This window comes from Myripristis murdjan, chromosome 21 (genome assembly GCF_902150065.1).
Source record: "Myripristis murdjan chromosome 21, fMyrMur1.1, whole genome shotgun sequence".
In the NCBI taxonomy this organism is placed as follows: Eukaryota; Metazoa; Chordata; class Actinopteri; order Holocentriformes; family Holocentridae; genus Myripristis; species Myripristis murdjan.
In genome coordinates this window covers 7134252-7150608 of record NC_044000.1, presented here as the reverse complement: position 1 = coordinate 7150608, position 16357 = coordinate 7134252, and the positions used below count along the sequence as shown (strand labels likewise).

Below are 16357 nucleotides of genomic sequence, written 5' to 3'. Positions count from 1 at the left end.
GGTGCCTTTCTCTTTTTCAGGCCCTCTCACTGCAGAACAAGAGAGACTGCCTCAGCTATTTTAACAAAAATTGTCCTGTGATCTTGATTTGGAATGACAATTGTTAATTTATTATTTTCAACTGTGCTATTCTCATTTTCATAAATGCAACCATGAGCCAATATGCTCATACTGAGAGCATTTTTTATTTTTATTTTTATTTTTTTATTTTTTACAATATAGCTTTCTCACGTTTGATTCTTGCTATAGTTTAAATGTGATATTTAGAGGCCTGCAGTATTTCTTTTTTTTTTTTTTTCTTTTTTTTTTTTTGTTAGATGTTAAGGTTAAGCGCGTGAGACTGAAACCAAACCGAAAGTGCTCTCGTCTCGTGCGTAAGAGCTGGCAACCAAGACCAGTCGCTTGCAGGGAAGTTCCCCTTTGGAGAAAGTGCTTCTTAACTCCACACAACAGCACCAAAACTCCACTCTGCTGTTTCGAATAGTTAATCATTCATATGCAAATGTGACACTGAGAGCTAATGACAGCTATCTGGAGTCAGTCACACTAGTAGCCTGCTGGGTGTCTCTCAGTAGGTGGCTGGCCCCACCCTGGGATGAGACTCCTCAAAAGAGTCAGGTGCACAGCCCACATCCTCAAAGCTCAGGACCGAGCGACTCTCCAAACCTCCTCCCCGGCGTCTCAGACACTGGCTTTTGACTTGGCAGCGTTGGGATAAGTTTTCTGAGCATACAGGATCAGGATCAAGAGGTTTGGACTTCATGGAATCCCACCGATACTAACAGGAGCTCCAGACACAGGTGCGTCTCTGCTGTGCTGCCGGTGTGCGTCAGAGCGCCGTGAGCTCTCAGGTTCGCACTTTACCCCGATTTCTCATGAGAAACTGCAGACAAGCTGTTAAAAAATTAATCTTGCGTTTTCAGTCCTAATTTTGTGTGTGTGAGAGTTTCCCTAGTTTATTCAGCAGTTTCTTGCCTCTTTAAAGAAGTTGCCAATCTGTGAAAAAAACATAGTTTTTTGACCCAGGATAGAGGAAATTAAAGAGGGAATGATCCAAACACGGTAACCGAGTGAACATATTCAATTTGGCTTATTTTTGGAGGGAAAACAAAGACACATTTTCTGATGGTTTATGGATATCACATATCACTGGTCTTTGATTTAACTCTCTTAAGGACCTTCTGTCCTTTATGTAATTTTTACTGCTTCAGCATCTTTAATATCCCTAAAGACAATTTATACTTCTACAAAGTACATACAAGCAAAGGGACAATCAGTTTCCTGCCCTCATACAGACTGCCTCTGTAAATGTTACTCACTGCCCTCTGTGCTGCTTTATGGCTTTAATTTATTACCAAACTGAGTAGGAATTATTAACTATTAACTATTAATGCTTGATATGTACTATTAGACGTAGCCTACTAAGAATGAATTCTGGATGAAAGTGCACACCATTTTCTGGCAGTGTTGTGGGTTTGAGTCCAGTTCATGACTAATATCACATATTATTCAGCTTCTTTCTTTTTCTCTTTCTCTCCACTATACATTATTCTATGGAAAAAATCCAGGGGATTGTGATAAAATTTCACTTTAATTATTATTATCAGTTCTTAGAAACTGTTATGACAAATAAACTGTTTGAGTCATTATTTCAATATAATGTTTTAATCTCACCACTTTGAATCTATGTGACAGTGTTCAAGTGTCACATCTAAAGAAATTTATCACTGAAAACTAAAACTAAGCATCCTTTCATGTCAGGGTCCCTGGGCAAAATCACTTCCAATGGGGGGTCTGTGGCTTATTGAAAGCCAACTTTGAGGGTCTGACAGGAAAAAGTGTGAAAACCCCAGAATAGGCAGTTTTTTCTGTGTATGTCTTGTTTGAGAACACTTCAGTAAAGCAAACACTTAATAAGCATAATTTGAGTATATTCCTCTTTTTTTTCTTTTGGTTGAAACTTCCAGTATTAAGACAGTTTGTTTCAGAATATTCACCTTGAAAAACACAACAAGGGAACAAGGGAAGAACAGCAATATCTCATAACATGTTAAAAACACTGGAAAACATCTACAGTCATGTAAAACAGCAGTGGAATGCAGCAAATGACCAACAATTCCAGTCATGCTGGAACTGTCCTTTGAATGTCCTTGAGCTACAGTCTGGATTAGGCTGCTAACCCTCTGAACTCCTGCCCTCTACAGGTGGTCTAGGCATCCAGGGTCTCTGTCGCTACCATGAGTTGGGGGGCGCTCTACGCCCAGCTGGGCGGTGTGAACAAACACTCCACCAGCCTGGGAAAAATCTGGCTCTCGGTTCTCTTCATCTTCCGCATCACTATCCTGGTTCTTGCAGCCGAGAGCGTTTGGGGGGATGAGCAGTCGGACTTCACCTGCAACACCCAGCAGCCCGGCTGCAAGAACGTCTGCTACGATCACTTCTTCCCTGTGTCACACATCCGCCTGTGGTGCCTGCAGCTCATCTTTGTGTCTACTCCGGCCCTGCTGGTGGCCATGCATGTCGCCTACAGGAAACGTGGGGACAAGAGGACCATGCTGGCCTCCAATGGTTCCGAGAAGCCAACGGAGACTGACCTGGAGACATTGAAGAAAAGGCGCCTGCCCATCACAGGTCCACTGTGGTGGACCTACACCTGTAGCTTGTTCTTCCGGCTCATCTTTGAGGGTGGCTTCATGTACGCTCTCTACTTCGTCTATGACGGCTTCCAGATGCCCCGGCTGGTGAAGTGTGAGCAGTGGCCTTGTCCCAACAAAGTGGACTGTTTCATCTCCAGACCCACAGAGAAGACCATCTTCACCATCTTCATGGTGGCCTCTTCAGCCATCTGCATGGTGCTGAACGTGGCCGAGCTGGGGTACCTCATTGTCAAGGCGTTCATAAGATGCTCGGCCAGGAGGCCCAAGAGGAACCTCCCCTACACCCATCCCGACAGTGTGACTGCGGACAAGGCTCTGCTGCAGAACAAGAAGAACGAGATGCTGCTTTCGTCCTCCATGGATTCATCCAGCAATAAGACCGTTTGATGAAGGAAGGCCATCAGTGGCTCCAGAAGAGGAGGGCATGAACTGTAAATCCCCCCCAACTTGTAAAGGTTATAGTATGTGTCTAGAGTATGGTAGTTCTTTCTTGGTGGGTTGAATTGACCCCTGAAATAGCTTGATGAGACTCTAGGACTCCCTGGAAATGATTGCAAAACAAATTAGTTTATTGTTCATTTGTCTGGGAATTGCCATGTTATCATTTGCCAGGAAAAAAGTAGTTGGACATGCCCTGTATTCAAACATGTGGCCTCAAATACACCACTGAAGGCAGTCCTGTTCGTTCCTGTCAGTCACCAATGAAACCAAAGTTATGGGTCAAAATAGAATCCCCGTCAGTGTTTTTATTGTGAGACCCTGATTGTATTATGCAGAGCAATAAGTTGCCAGATGAAACTGATCAAACTCAACCCGTCTCTATCTGCTTCAGTTTGTGACAGTATCCATGCATTTGTGCACCCTCCACAAGCACCACCCTGCTTTTCATACGGGGGGGAAATTTATGAAGTTTGATAGAAGATTGTAGATTTTTGTCTTAATTTATTGAACATAGCTTGGAGTTGCTTGAAGGTACTGGTTTTCTGAAGGTGCTGTTGTCAGGTTTGAAGCTTGAGAAATGTGAGTCTATCCTGACACCTAGTGGCTTATTGTGGAACCTGCAACAGCACAAGTGTTATGAAGTGAATAATTCAAGTTATGCAAAGTTGAAGTTCTAGCAAAAAAAAAAAAAAAAAAAAAAAAAAAGAGGTTCAAGTGCCTTTGTCAGTTGCTTTACTGTCTATTTTACAAGAGTTGTTTGATTAAAAAACAAAAAACAAAACAAAAAAAAAATAGATTTGACAGAGCATACTGACTAGAAAATTTGTGGTCCTTCTGTATTGAATCAAGAGACTGTGTAGCAAGAAATGAAGTCTGAAAATCATTTATAGTTAAATAAGTTTCTATAAATAATGTTAAGAGTTTGTTTTTGTATATTTTGTCAGCCTTGTATTGAGAAGTCTTTTGGATCAGGTGCTCTACACAACAAGAATATATAGACAGATTATTTAAATCTAACCAGATATAGCAGATATAATTTTAACATTTTACAGTATAAAGATTATATAGTTATACTGCTGTTAAATCCTTTTTTTTTTTTTTTTTTTTTTTTTTTGTCTTTTACTTGAACTGAAATTTTAGGCATGTCTTTACACATGCAAGTGAAGTGACCTTAACCCCTCTGACAATATTTTGCATTTTTTCAGAAATGCACATCTGTCAATCAAAGAATAAGGCTGTTTGTCTTATCCCTTGTTTTTTGATACTGGATTTTTTTATTATTATTTTTTTTTAATCTTTCAGCCAATGACAGAAACCTTTCCCACAGGTCTGATTGCATAAATGCACAGCTTTTGCTTACTTAATATAAAGATCAAACAGTCTCAGACAGAGGTAAAAACCAATGTCACACACCTTTGAAATCTTTGTTATTTTTAAAATATGTGTAAAATATGTGTTTTCACAGCAAAATGCCCACAAATCATGACATGATAAAGAATCCAGAGGCAAATTACTCCTTTTTTTTTTTTTTTTTTAACATGTTTACAAATCAGTTTACAGTCAGGTAGTGAGTTGCAGGTACAAATCACTCGGTATTTATTTGTGTTTCTAAGATGTGGTGTGTGTCCAATATGTATTTGTGCGTGGTGTGACATGTGTTTTTGCTTCCTGATGTGACTGTTTGCTGTCCATAAGTGAATGTGCTCCTCCCAGCAGAAGCAGTCTTGTTCTATTTGGGATCGTGTTCCTGCGGTTTGTACTGACCCCAGCTGGCGGTATCAGCTTTCAGCATGTGCCTTAATTTAGCCGCTATACTAATCACTGCTTGCCCTCTCACTGTGAGTAACCACGTCTGATCTCAAAGTGAAAATGTCTTTGTCCTGCCTTTATCCAGGAATAGCAGATCTGGATTAGTCCCATCTCTGCTGCACTGTATGTTGTAATAAAGTACTCACCTTTAATGCAGACGTAAGATGTGAGTGTAAGGGCTGGGCTGAACATGTGTCACAGCTTGAACCAGCTAAGTTGTGTCTCTCCTTTTTTATTTTAACTAAAATGCAGTGTAGCCTGTAATTTGATAGATGGAAAGTCTGACCAAAGTTTTGGTGTGTCACATTAAAATATAAAAAGAAAAAGGTTGCACCAGTGCTATAACACAAAGCTCATGCAAGTTTATTGAGTTAGGTTAAGTGTAATGCTGACATTTTGCAATAGGCAATAAGTTGTGTCAGATGTGAAACATGCCAAGTCATGCGTTGTCATGGACAAAGCACTCACAAATATGTAAGGGTTCACTGATTTTTATTATTGATTTTATTTCATTTGGATATTTTGTCTATTTTACATTGACCTTTGTGACCTTTTATTTTGTATTTGTTGGATGGGAGCCAAATGATATTTATGATGCAATATCTGATGGACATTTTTTCTGATAATTCCAGTCCAAGGTTGTTTTTTTTCTCCTCCCACATTTTCACACTTATTTACTCATTTTACTTTTTCATAACAAATACTAGTCAAGCAGCTTTCTAACCATGAAATGAAAACATTAAATATTTGTGATCACTGTGTTTTATAGCCTACTATGTTGTTTTTCTTACACGTGCACTTTGAAATCTGAAGTCCTCTGCTCTTTTTTGATAAATCAATGAAACAAGACTGTGTGGCTCTTTGATGTTTGTCTTTGTGTGTGTGTGTGTGTGTGTGTGTGTGTATCATCACCTAACTTTGATAACTATACATTTCAGCCTGCTTAGTAAATAGAGAACTCTACATTATCCTCTCTTTGTATATGTCCTCTTAGACTTTTTTTAAATTCCCCTTTAAAGTTCAAGTTCAGGTTTATTTACAGCCCTTAATCACAGTTACAGTCTCAAAGGGCTTTACAGGCCTACAGTTCACAGCAATGAGGTTCATCATTGAAAAGATGATGTCAAAATAACTTCTTAATGATAATGCACAGAATCCATGATGAAAAAATCACTATAATATTCTTCTTGGTACTTCAAGTGTCACTGCGGTTCTCAATGGTGTTTTTACAATAACCTTAAGAGTTCTTTGTGGTATTTCTTTTATCTCCAATGACACAGCTGTAATATTCCTACAGGAACTTATAAGCTGTCTGTGGCGGTCAATACTGAGTTTATAGTGAACTCATGATGCTTTATGGTATTTATTATGGCAGCAGTGTGATATTCCTATAGGGGCTTCCAGTGTGTCTGTGATACTTAATAGTTAATCCTTAATTATTACTGTAGGATTTTCCATGGTATTATAGTTTGACCTGCTGTATTATATCTTAAAGATCTGCTATGATATTGACATGAGACCTTTCTAATGATGCCTATAGTGTAGCTGACTACGAGCTACTAAAGTTATTGTAATCTCCTATGATACTCCTATAATATTCCTATGGGAATGAACGCGCCATTACGACGCAATGGCGAATTTATATTGGCTTTATTGCTGTGGTATTGCCTAGTCCTATGGTATTTGTAATAATTTAACTTTTTATGATAATTATATGGGATCCTTTTAAAACTTCTGTAGTTTTTTATGGGTCGTGTAGGAAGGTTACGCGGCACTTTTTGGGGAGGTTTTCGGGCAGTTTGGGGGTGTTTTGCAAGGTGTTGGGGAGGTTTTTGGGAGGTTTTGGGCAGGTATTGGGGAGGCTGACAGGGGCGTGGTGTGAATCCGGACAGGCTGATGACTCTGTGGATTCACTCATGCATGGTCACACAATGTGACAGTCCAGACATGGCTGGAAACGGGAGGCAGCTGCGTTTTACCGAGCCCCATCTCCAACTCCAACCCGCCTCCAAAAACTAACAACAACAAAAGAGAACTTTTCCTTGCGCAAGTTTCGGGCCCGGGACAGACAGACTCCACGCCTAAAGAAGTTTGTGCATGAATGACTTTGGCTGGCAGCATTTAAAACAGAGTTTGGTAAGCTGGCAGAGAGGTGCCAGGTTGTGGGCTTGGGGGGAGAAAGACAGGGGGAGAGGGGAGGGTTCCTGCAGCCTTGGGAAGTCTATAAGCTTGTCAACGCACTCAAAGTATGGCACCAATGGCTGACTGATGGATTTTGCTTTCAGTATTTAAGTTTGACATCTCCAGCCTAAAGGTATGACGGAAAAGAAACCAAAAAACAAACGTGACTATTTTCCTGCTAATCCATCGTCCTGTAATAAAGTTTAGAGGGGGATGCTGAGACCCGAGAGTAATGTGATGAGATAAACGAGGACAAGTGTCTGGAATCAAGTGTTGAGCTTTAATTCTTCTGACAAGAGTGAGACAAAAGCCTGACAAAGGTTGTGGAGTTAAAAGGGAGTCAGTGGAGTCTCTGGCACACTCTGTATTGTCAGGGTGGCAGGTATGGCTTTGTATTTGAACTTGGCTATGTCCATTTACTTTAAACTGAAATGTAACACATGTCTATATTTCAAAAGTTATTCATTTAAAGGTTAAGAGGCATTTGATAAGGCCCAGTAATAAACGTGTAACATTTTTCTTAACCCTGTAATGGCTTTATTTTAATGGGTTCATCTTCTCTAGCCATCATACATCACTTACTAAGTATTTATATTATGTATTTAACATGCAAACACTGATTAGAGAATTATTTTGTGAATTTTATCCAAAACAAATGAGTTTTTAACTGTTTTAATGAAATGTTGTCCTTTGAAATAGAATTAATTATTATTGGGACATTTAAAAATCATAATATATCTCTTTATTTTCTTATTTTCTAAGTCTGTAAAAAGTGGATAATTTGATGCTTGAGTATTTTTCTCTCTCTTCCAGGTGTCATTCATATTCTGAACCCTAGTCGATGGATTTGTTACCTTTAATACAAGAACATTTTAGTAAGTTTCTCCTCTTTTCTGTATGTGTGTGTGTGTGTGTGCGTGTGTTGTATTTGCTGTATGAATAGTTCCTGATCATAGGCTTTTACTGGCAAGTTCATGTACATAAGGCTCTCTAAACGATATAAAGGAAAACAAAAGGGATGCTGTCTGTCTCAAAACTCAGCATTCACTGACTGTCTGTCACTAAACATGACAGACGTTTTGAAATATGCTGTTGTGGAGTCTCTACTTTTGAATTTGTTTTCTAAAATTTGCAAAATGTAGTTTTAAAAGCTGATTTAAGCAGCTCCCTTATCATCAAATCCAACTTGTTGCTTGTTTTTAGCAAGCAGTCTGTGCATAGATAAAAAAAAAAAAAACAAAACAGCAAAAGTCCCTTCTTATCAGAGCAACACAACAGTGTGAGCATCCTGTTTCAACTGTCACCCCACCTTCAAAGTCTGACTTAAAGTTTGCAGTAAATTTGCAAATTTGTAATTCAAATCACTTGAAGCCACTTGAATCCAAAATCTGTAAAATACAATTAACACAATAATGTTAATTCTTATTTCAAATGTGCTGTCACAACACATTGTCACAGGTGGAGGTGAATAACAAGGTCAAATGTTTCCTAATAGGAATTACATCTTTAGATTTGACCCCCGTGGCTTTAGGGTTACAGTGGAGGGTGGATGAGTGTGTATGTAAGTGTGTGCGCGCGCGCGTGTGAGTGTGTGTGTGTGTGTGTGTGTGTGTGTGTGTGTGTGTGTGTGTGTGTGTGTGTGTGTGTGTGTGTGCACGTGCGTGTGCCACACCAGAGCCCCATCCCTGCTAAATGCTGTTTTCGAACATTATAATGTTGATCTCAGCACATGCCTGCTGGGCAGTGGAGCGAGCAGGTGAGAGAGAGAGAGGGAGAGAGAGAGAGAGAGAGAGAGAGAGAGAGAGAGAGAGAGGGACTATGTATGTGACAGTTAACGAGAGAGGGAGAGGGAGAGAGAGAGAGAGGGAGAGAAAGGCGGCAGAGTGAAATAGAGTTCAGTCAAACACCTGGTCCATACAGTACATTGCCTGCTAAAGAGCGTCTGTGTGTGTGAAGTGAAGTGCTGTGTTATGGCTTTCGATTTGTCATCGATATCTGACATTCTCGCCTGCAGCCACTTACAATGAGTTTGTCCTGCTAAGCATTTTACGTAAAAGCGAAATATGTCAGATTGTAGCCAATGCGTCCACCCTCATTTGTGTCCTTGTGTCTTCTGCCTGTTCGTCCTATGTTTAGCTTGTTTAACCTTCGGGTAAGGCTGTCCAAAATGTCTTTCCGACATGACGCTGCAATGAACCAACTTTCCATCCATTCAACAGATTTGTTGACATGACCCTCTCTATTTTGTTGTTCCTTTTCTCCCTTTTTTTTTGTTCCTCTCCTCTTTTTCCACCCATCTGTTCACTCCAGCCTGTACTTTCTCCCTAGGCTAGAAATCTTGAAGCATGGGCGACTGGAGCTTTCTGGGGCGGCTGCTGGAGAATGCTCAGGAGCACTCAACGGTCATTGGCAAAGTCTGGCTGACCGTCCTCTTCATCTTCAGGATCCTGGTGCTGGGGGCCGCCGCCGAAGAGGTTTGGGGTGACGAGCAGTCAGACTTCACCTGCAACACCCAGCAGCCCGGTTGCGAGAACGTCTGCTACGACGAGGCCTTCCCCATCTCCCATATCCGCTTCTGGGTGCTGCAGATCATCTTCGTGTCCACGCCGACCCTCATCTACCTGGGCCATGTGCTGCACATCGTCCGCATGGAGGAGAAGCGGAAAGAGAAGGAGGAGGAGCTGCGCAAGGCGAACAGATTCCAAGAGGAGAAAGAACTCCTTTATAGAAACGGAGGGGACACTGGAGGAGGTGGCGGCGGTAAAAAGGAGAAGCCGCCTATCAGGGACGAGCACGGCAAAATCCGTATCAGAGGTGCTTTGCTGCGTACCTACGTGTTCAACATCATTTTCAAGACCCTGTTTGAAGTGGGATTCATTTTAGGCCAGTATTTCCTCTATGGCTTCCAGTTGAGGCCCCTGTACAAGTGTGCGCGGTGGCCCTGCCCCAACACCGTGGACTGCTTCATATCAAGGCCCACTGAAAAGACTATTTTCATCATATTTATGCTTGTGGTGGCTTGCGTGTCTCTTTTGCTGAATTTGTTAGAGATCTATCACCTCGGATGGAAGAAAGTTAAACAGGGGATGACAAACGAGTTTGCCCCTGACCACGAGTCGCTGCGCCGCGCCGACATCGCAGAGCCCGAGTGCTTGGCCTCGGCCTCCAGAACTGCCCCCGCCAGCCTCAGTTACCCTCCCAACTACACAGATGTGACAGCGGGCAGTGGGGCCTTCCTGCCGCCTGTGGGGGCGGCGGCTGTGCCCTCAGCAGGGGAGTTCAAGATGGACGACCTCCAGCAGGAGGAGTCCCTCCACCAGCCCTCCCCCTCCTCCCATTACTACATCAGCAACAACAACAACCACAGGCTGGCCACGCAGCAGAACTGGGCCAACCTGGCCACCGAGCAGCAGACTCGGGAGATGAAGGCCACCTCCCCCGCCCCCTCCTCCTCCTCATCTGCCAACACCGACACCGAGCGGCAGCAGCGCCCCGTCGATGCTGCCCTGCTCCCCCCCACCAGCAACACCACCAGTAACACCAACATCACCAACGCTGCTGCTGCCACCGCCACCAGCAGCAGCAGCCCCGGCACCGCCTCCACCGCGGGCAGCTGGGGCGGGGGCAAGAGCGAGCCGGAGGACGGCCACATCACCACCACCACAGTGGAGATGCACGAGCCGCCGGTCACGGTCGGCACAGACCCTCGGCGGCTCAGCAGGGCCAGTAAGAGCAGCAGCATCAGGGCCAGGCCGAACGACCTGGCGGTCTAAGTCCCTTTAAAACCTATTCAACTCCCTAAACCTCCACGGTTCCCTCCCCTGACCAACACTCCCACCCCCAGCCCCCAACCCCCTCCTTAGACCCACAGTGATTCTCAGACACATATGAATAAAACAAAGAAAAAAAGAACACACAAAGGAGGCAAGGCGACTGAGACAGGAAAGCAGAAACTGGGGTTAGGAGAGGCTGGAAATGAGTTCATCTGCAGCGGTCGACCTTATTAGGGCAATCGGTGAGTTGTAGACTGGTCGAGGCTAGCTTTGTTTTGTTAAGACTATCGTGCACAAAGTGTGATGACGCTAACAAGCCAAAATGGCTCCAGAACGGCACTGGACAGACCGAAGGACATTGTGCTTGTTGTTATTCCACATTAACATGGACACATTTGTTTGATTTGGGGGTGTCTCAAGGTGTTTTTTGCCTCTGTTTGTTGAGCCTAAAGGACTTTTTATTCCAGTTAAGAACAATAATGTACATGTGTCAAGTTGATGACCGACGATGAATTAAGAACTTTTTTTATGTGGAGAAAGTACACTGGATTGTTGTACAGATCAGTTACTGGATGTGTTTGATATGGCAGATCACACACTCATATTTGAGGTCAACCCATTTTATCTTGTTTCAGGGTCTCGCAAGTGAAACGGGCGGCGTGCACATGCGCTCTGTAACACTACAGCACGTCAACATCTTGTTCCAGTATTTGACCCTTTACTCGGAAGGCCTTCTGCTGCAGCACCACCTGCATCTCACCACACGCACACACCTTGTTCTTTTTAGCTCATTCAGGAACTAGTTTTCACCAAGCGTCGTTGAGTGTGTTGTGTAGCAGTGGATGCAGCGCACGTAAAGCCTACAACTCACCGATTCACAGATGAATCCGCAGGCAAAAAGTTGGCTGGCTTGGTTTTACCCATCATCCATTGCGTAGCTTCATCTAGAGGCGGATAAATATATGAAATGGAAAGGAATGAACTGATTTAATATTCCAAAAAAAAAGTCTGCAGAAGACACAGACATAGGTAGGGGATGTGGGATATGGGTCAAAACTGTTGGATTGAGATTGTACCTGCAAATACCCAGAATGCCCCTGAGTTTCCACTCATGTTTTGATGTCGACAACCTAGCTATCAAACCTCCCCACCCCGCTTTGTTAGTTTATACTCTTTTTTTTTAAGAGGAAAGTAAGAGCAGAGCCTCGTCCCTTCAGCCTGCCTCTGTCAGCGTTACTACAATAACATGTCTGAAAAGAAAAACGCTTCCTACTAACTGCACAAAAACAAGATGATATTCACATTATTCCACTAACGTTGAAAATTCGATATTCACATGTTCAAAAAAACAACAATATGAAGTTCATTATTTAGACTTGAAACTACAGTCAGAAACCACACTCCCTTCTTAATCCTTCATATTGAGAGCAACTTTGTGAGCTAAAAGGTTCTCCCCCCTCACACATTTCACACATCCTTTCTTTATTGCTTTTCCTCTGAAAAGTGCTATTTTTCTAAAAAAAAAAAAAAAAAAAAGAAACTGAATTGAATTTTACTCATAAGTTGCATACCTGTAGTAGTCAGTTTGTGATTGCGAAAACAAAGGAAGGACAAAAACGAGCGCCGTGCCGGGGTAAACCTCGACGGCTTCTCTTTTGTTGTGTTCATCTTGATGCTTAGAGATCTTTAGAACCCCCCCCACCCCACACACACACACACACACACACGTACACACACACACACACACATGCATACAGATACACGTACACACACACACACACACACACACACACACACACACACACACAAACACTTAAACACACACTTTTAAATGACTTCATCACCTGTTGTGATCGGCAGCGCTAGCAGTCGTCTGTCTCTTTCGTGTCACTGTGCTGTTTGGTCAGTTCACAACCTGGGCACTCACTTTCAAAAGGCTTTTCTACTTCGCAACAACCTTCTTTCAGTTTATTAACTTGTGTGTAAACCCATGGAAAAGCACTGTGAATACACTGTAAAACTGTACAAGCACTTGGTAAAAATCTCCCCAAGATATAACACAACACAATTCAAACATTTGTACTTGTGTTGTATAGTAGCGACTTTTTTAAACAAGTGCTTGAACAGTATTATAATGTATGTGCAATACATTTCTATTGGTTATTACACACTACAATACACTGGAATAAGACCACTGTAAAGTGTTAGCAGTTGTTTTTTTTTAAAATTTCAAGGAGGGGTTAGAACATGATGGTACTGTATGGTGTAAGAGTATCTGTACCCATATAGATATAATGTTTCATACTGTATCTTATTTCCAACCTTACCAGTTGCTTAAATACCAACCATTCAATGCAAGCTGAACCACACAGAGGAGAATATACAACTCATTATAGATACAAGCAGCCTTTTCCCAATCCATGTTTATTGTACAAAAGGACAAAAAAATCTTTGTTATCTGCATTTGTTCTTTTTTTTTTTTTTTTTTTTTTTTTTTTTTGGTTCCTAAAGTTTACATTTTAGTAGTTGATAAAGATTTGCACATTTAGGCAAGATAATGCTGTTCTATGATGCTAATATTGGTAGTAGTAGAGAGAGCGTGACACCAAAACTGCCAATCTCTGTATGATCCTTAAAGGAAAAAAAAAAGTCTTAAAACCGAAACGCAGCGGCTCTTCACAGCAAAAGGCAGTATTCCAAAAAAAAAAGGAAAAAAAAAAGAAAAAGGAAAAAAAAAAGAAAAATCTAAACAAAAACAAATTGTCATTTCTTTCAAGCTCGCTGTGTGAAACGTGTCCCAGTGAGTTTGAAGAAGATTAAAATCAAAAGCAAGAGAGAGAAAAGCCAGCTGGGGTATATTCTGTGTGTTTACTCAGTGCTTTCGCTGCGTTTTCACAAAAACCTCGACGGGACTCCAGTTTGACGTCATATCAAACGACTCCGCTGTTGAGAGAATGTTAGCTGGGTAGCTGGCCCTTCCCTAACCCTGCATACAAACCCCCTGACAGGATGTCTTGTTGAAAGTCGCCCACAAAAGCCCCTCATCTCCATGAGTTCTCCAGAGTCTCTCCTCTTACGTCTCATGCAGAGCATGATTTCTCTGGCTCGTCAGGGAGTAGGAACCATCTCACGATGCTCGGAACAGCAACCTGTTTTCAATGCTGTCTTAAATAAGAGAAGTGCCTTGTGTATGAATGATTATTTTGTAAGAACAAGTTGATGTAAATGTTCATTTACCTCAAATGTTTACAAAACTGTTACTAAATAAACTTTTTTGTACCATATTGCTCTCAGTGCCCTGGTTTTCTCTTGTGCTTGCACCTATCAGTGAAATTCAACAGCGCCTTTTAGATCAAGTGGCTCTCAACCACAAGTAATAGAAGCCAAAGAGGCTGCAGATTTTCACTCCAGCCAAACACAAGAGCAGCATTTTTAACCAATATCATGAAATAAGTATGAAGTCTCAAAGTGTAAATAACATGCTGCATACATGAAAAGTGAAAGAAATCATTGTATGGATTATACACAGCTATAACCAGGCAGTAGATTGATATTGAAACCGTGCAGTGGAAAGCAGTGGGAGTTTACCTTCAATCTGATGAGCCAGGTTCAGTTCTCACCCCATAACAACAGGATTCAGTTAGAGACTGAAGGAGGATAAAACCCCTCAGGTTCATCCCAAGACTGATAACCCTCAGAATTAACACAGCACTCTTAATTGGCTGCCTTTAATCTCATGTTTTTATGTCAAATGTACACAAAAACATAAACAATAGAGCAAAATGCTCTTATATTTGGGGTCATGATGGGGTACAAGAACTGAAGAGGTATTTCTAAGTTCATGAACTGAATGAGAGAACTGAGCATCATTCTTTACCACATCATAACAAGGTGGTGTGTCCTCCCTTTTGAAAGTGCATAGTCTGCCTTCAGGTATTAACTTTCCACATGACAGTAATCTATGTTTCAGTCATCTTACAAAATGTCATGTTTAGCGCACCAACCAGTGAGTTATCAGTGTCTGGGTTCAGTGAAAATGACCTTTAATGAAATGAATTGTGCTTGTTTGGTAGGACTGAGAGACCTGTCTGTTGGTTCAGGGAAACCGTATCTTGGATAATCTTACAGCTTTCAAAGTAGCAACATTTTTTTTTTTACCTAACACACAATGTTTGTGTCCCCAATGACTGCAAATTTATTCATTTTGCAGAAAGTGATGTGTGCAAAGTTCAAAGTTATGCACAGCCCCCCGAAGCACCCACCCACCCACCCACACACCACCCACATTACATCCTGTTCCAAACAGAGATGGGTTGAATTATGGAAGTTAGATAACAAAATGGTATTTCCTTGTGTCTTCAACAGAACTTAAAATGCTCCAGCGGTGATAGCAAAGAGCAACTCTGTCTGTCATGTTTCAGTTTTAATCTTGAGGTCCCCTGAAGTGATTCCTTTCTCCTAAGAAGCTATTAGTAAGGATCAGCGTGAGGGCAGGAATAAGGACCAGAGTTAGACCGATTAATCAGCTTACCGATACATTAGGTCAATATCTACCTTTTTTTTTTTTAAATACTGGAGTGACTTAATCAGGAAAAAATACATATTCTCTAGCCCTTTTTATAATTTGCAATATTTGCATTATTGTTTGACAGTATCTGCTTCATCCTTTTATTCTGAAACTGCAAAAAGCATAGTTATTGCATAAAAAATATCAGCTATCAGCAAATTCTGCTAAAAACGATATCAGAATCAGTCATAAAAAAACATTCTGGCCAAACTCTAACAAGAACTGAATGTTTGTCTTCTGGTTTGGAGGGAAGTCCAGCTCAATGGCAGCAGGCTAACAGTTAGCATTTGGAGCATCCAGCCAGTATCCAGCACTCAGTAACAATGAGAGGAAGATAACACCACTACTGTCCTACAGAACAGCTGGAGTGCAAAATAATGTCCCACTTTTTTCAAAATGGGTGAATTATCCCTTTACATAAGTTGAAATACTCCAGCAGGCATAAGCAAAGAACTGCGAGGTCTTCCAAATTGATTTCCTTTGCCATGTGGAGCATTCTGTGTCACTTTTTAAGGATCGCCAACACTGATGACTGAAGCCCTGATGTTTGATTGACAAGCCCATCGCCTCGCCTCATGTCCACCAGCAGGTGAGGCTTTAATGACGTTGACAGCTTCCTCTCAGTAGTCAGTAGTTTTTTTAAATAAAAGTGATAAAAGTGTGGTTATATAATTACTGTTCACTTTTACAGTTTGTCAGGATTGCTGCATCCCTGCTTGCTTTTCATTTGCTGCCGAACACATCGGCGTCAGGAGAGCTTTCGAGTGTCTTTTGCATTACTCTCTTTGTAGACTCTTTGACCTCCGACCTCCCAGCCGCTCACTCCTTCACTCTGCATTCCATCGGAGGATGTGAGAATGTGACGCTGAGCCAGGACCAGGCCGTATGAAAACCCTCCCACACCGCTGAAGCCACTTTATAACCACGTC

The 16357-nt window shown here is 41.8% G+C and overlaps 3 protein-coding genes across 3 annotated transcripts in view; all 3 read left to right on the top strand.

Moving 5' to 3' along the window:
- The window catches only part of cryl1 (crystallin, lambda 1), a 37336-nt gene extending 30900 nt beyond the window's left edge, over nt 1-6436 (top strand). The window contains exon 10 of the transcript XR_003930248.1: nt 6426-6436. The gene's annotated coding sequence lies outside the window, so the exon portion shown is untranslated. The remainder of the gene's footprint in view (nt 1-6425) is intronic.
- gjb8 (gap junction protein beta 8) lies at nt 694-4565 on the top strand. The gene is made up of 2 exons (XM_030080063.1): nt 694-800; nt 2205-4565. The coding sequence occupies exon 2, from the start codon at nt 2238-2240 to the stop codon at nt 3042-3044; it is 807 nt and encodes a 268-aa protein (XP_029935923.1). The 5' UTR covers nt 694-800; nt 2205-2237; the 3' UTR covers nt 3045-4565.
- A 2997-nt stretch (nt 6437-9433) lies between the features above and the next one.
- Nucleotides 9434-10861, top strand: gja3 (gap junction protein, alpha 3). Its single transcript, XM_030080494.1, has one exon. It carries the CDS (start codon nt 9434-9436, stop codon nt 10859-10861), a length of 1428 nt encoding a protein of 475 aa, XP_029936354.1.
- Nucleotides 10862-16357: the final 5496 nt, after the last annotated feature.

Excerpts from the sequence above, each read along its gene's own strand:
- gjb8 (XM_030080063.1), top strand. The coding sequence starts at position 2,238 with ATGAGTTGGGGGGCGCTCTACGCCCAGCTGGGCGGTGTGAACAAACAC.
- gja3 (XM_030080494.1), top strand. The coding sequence starts at position 9,434 with ATGGGCGACTGGAGCTTTCTGGGGCGGCTGCTGGAGAATGCTCAGGAG.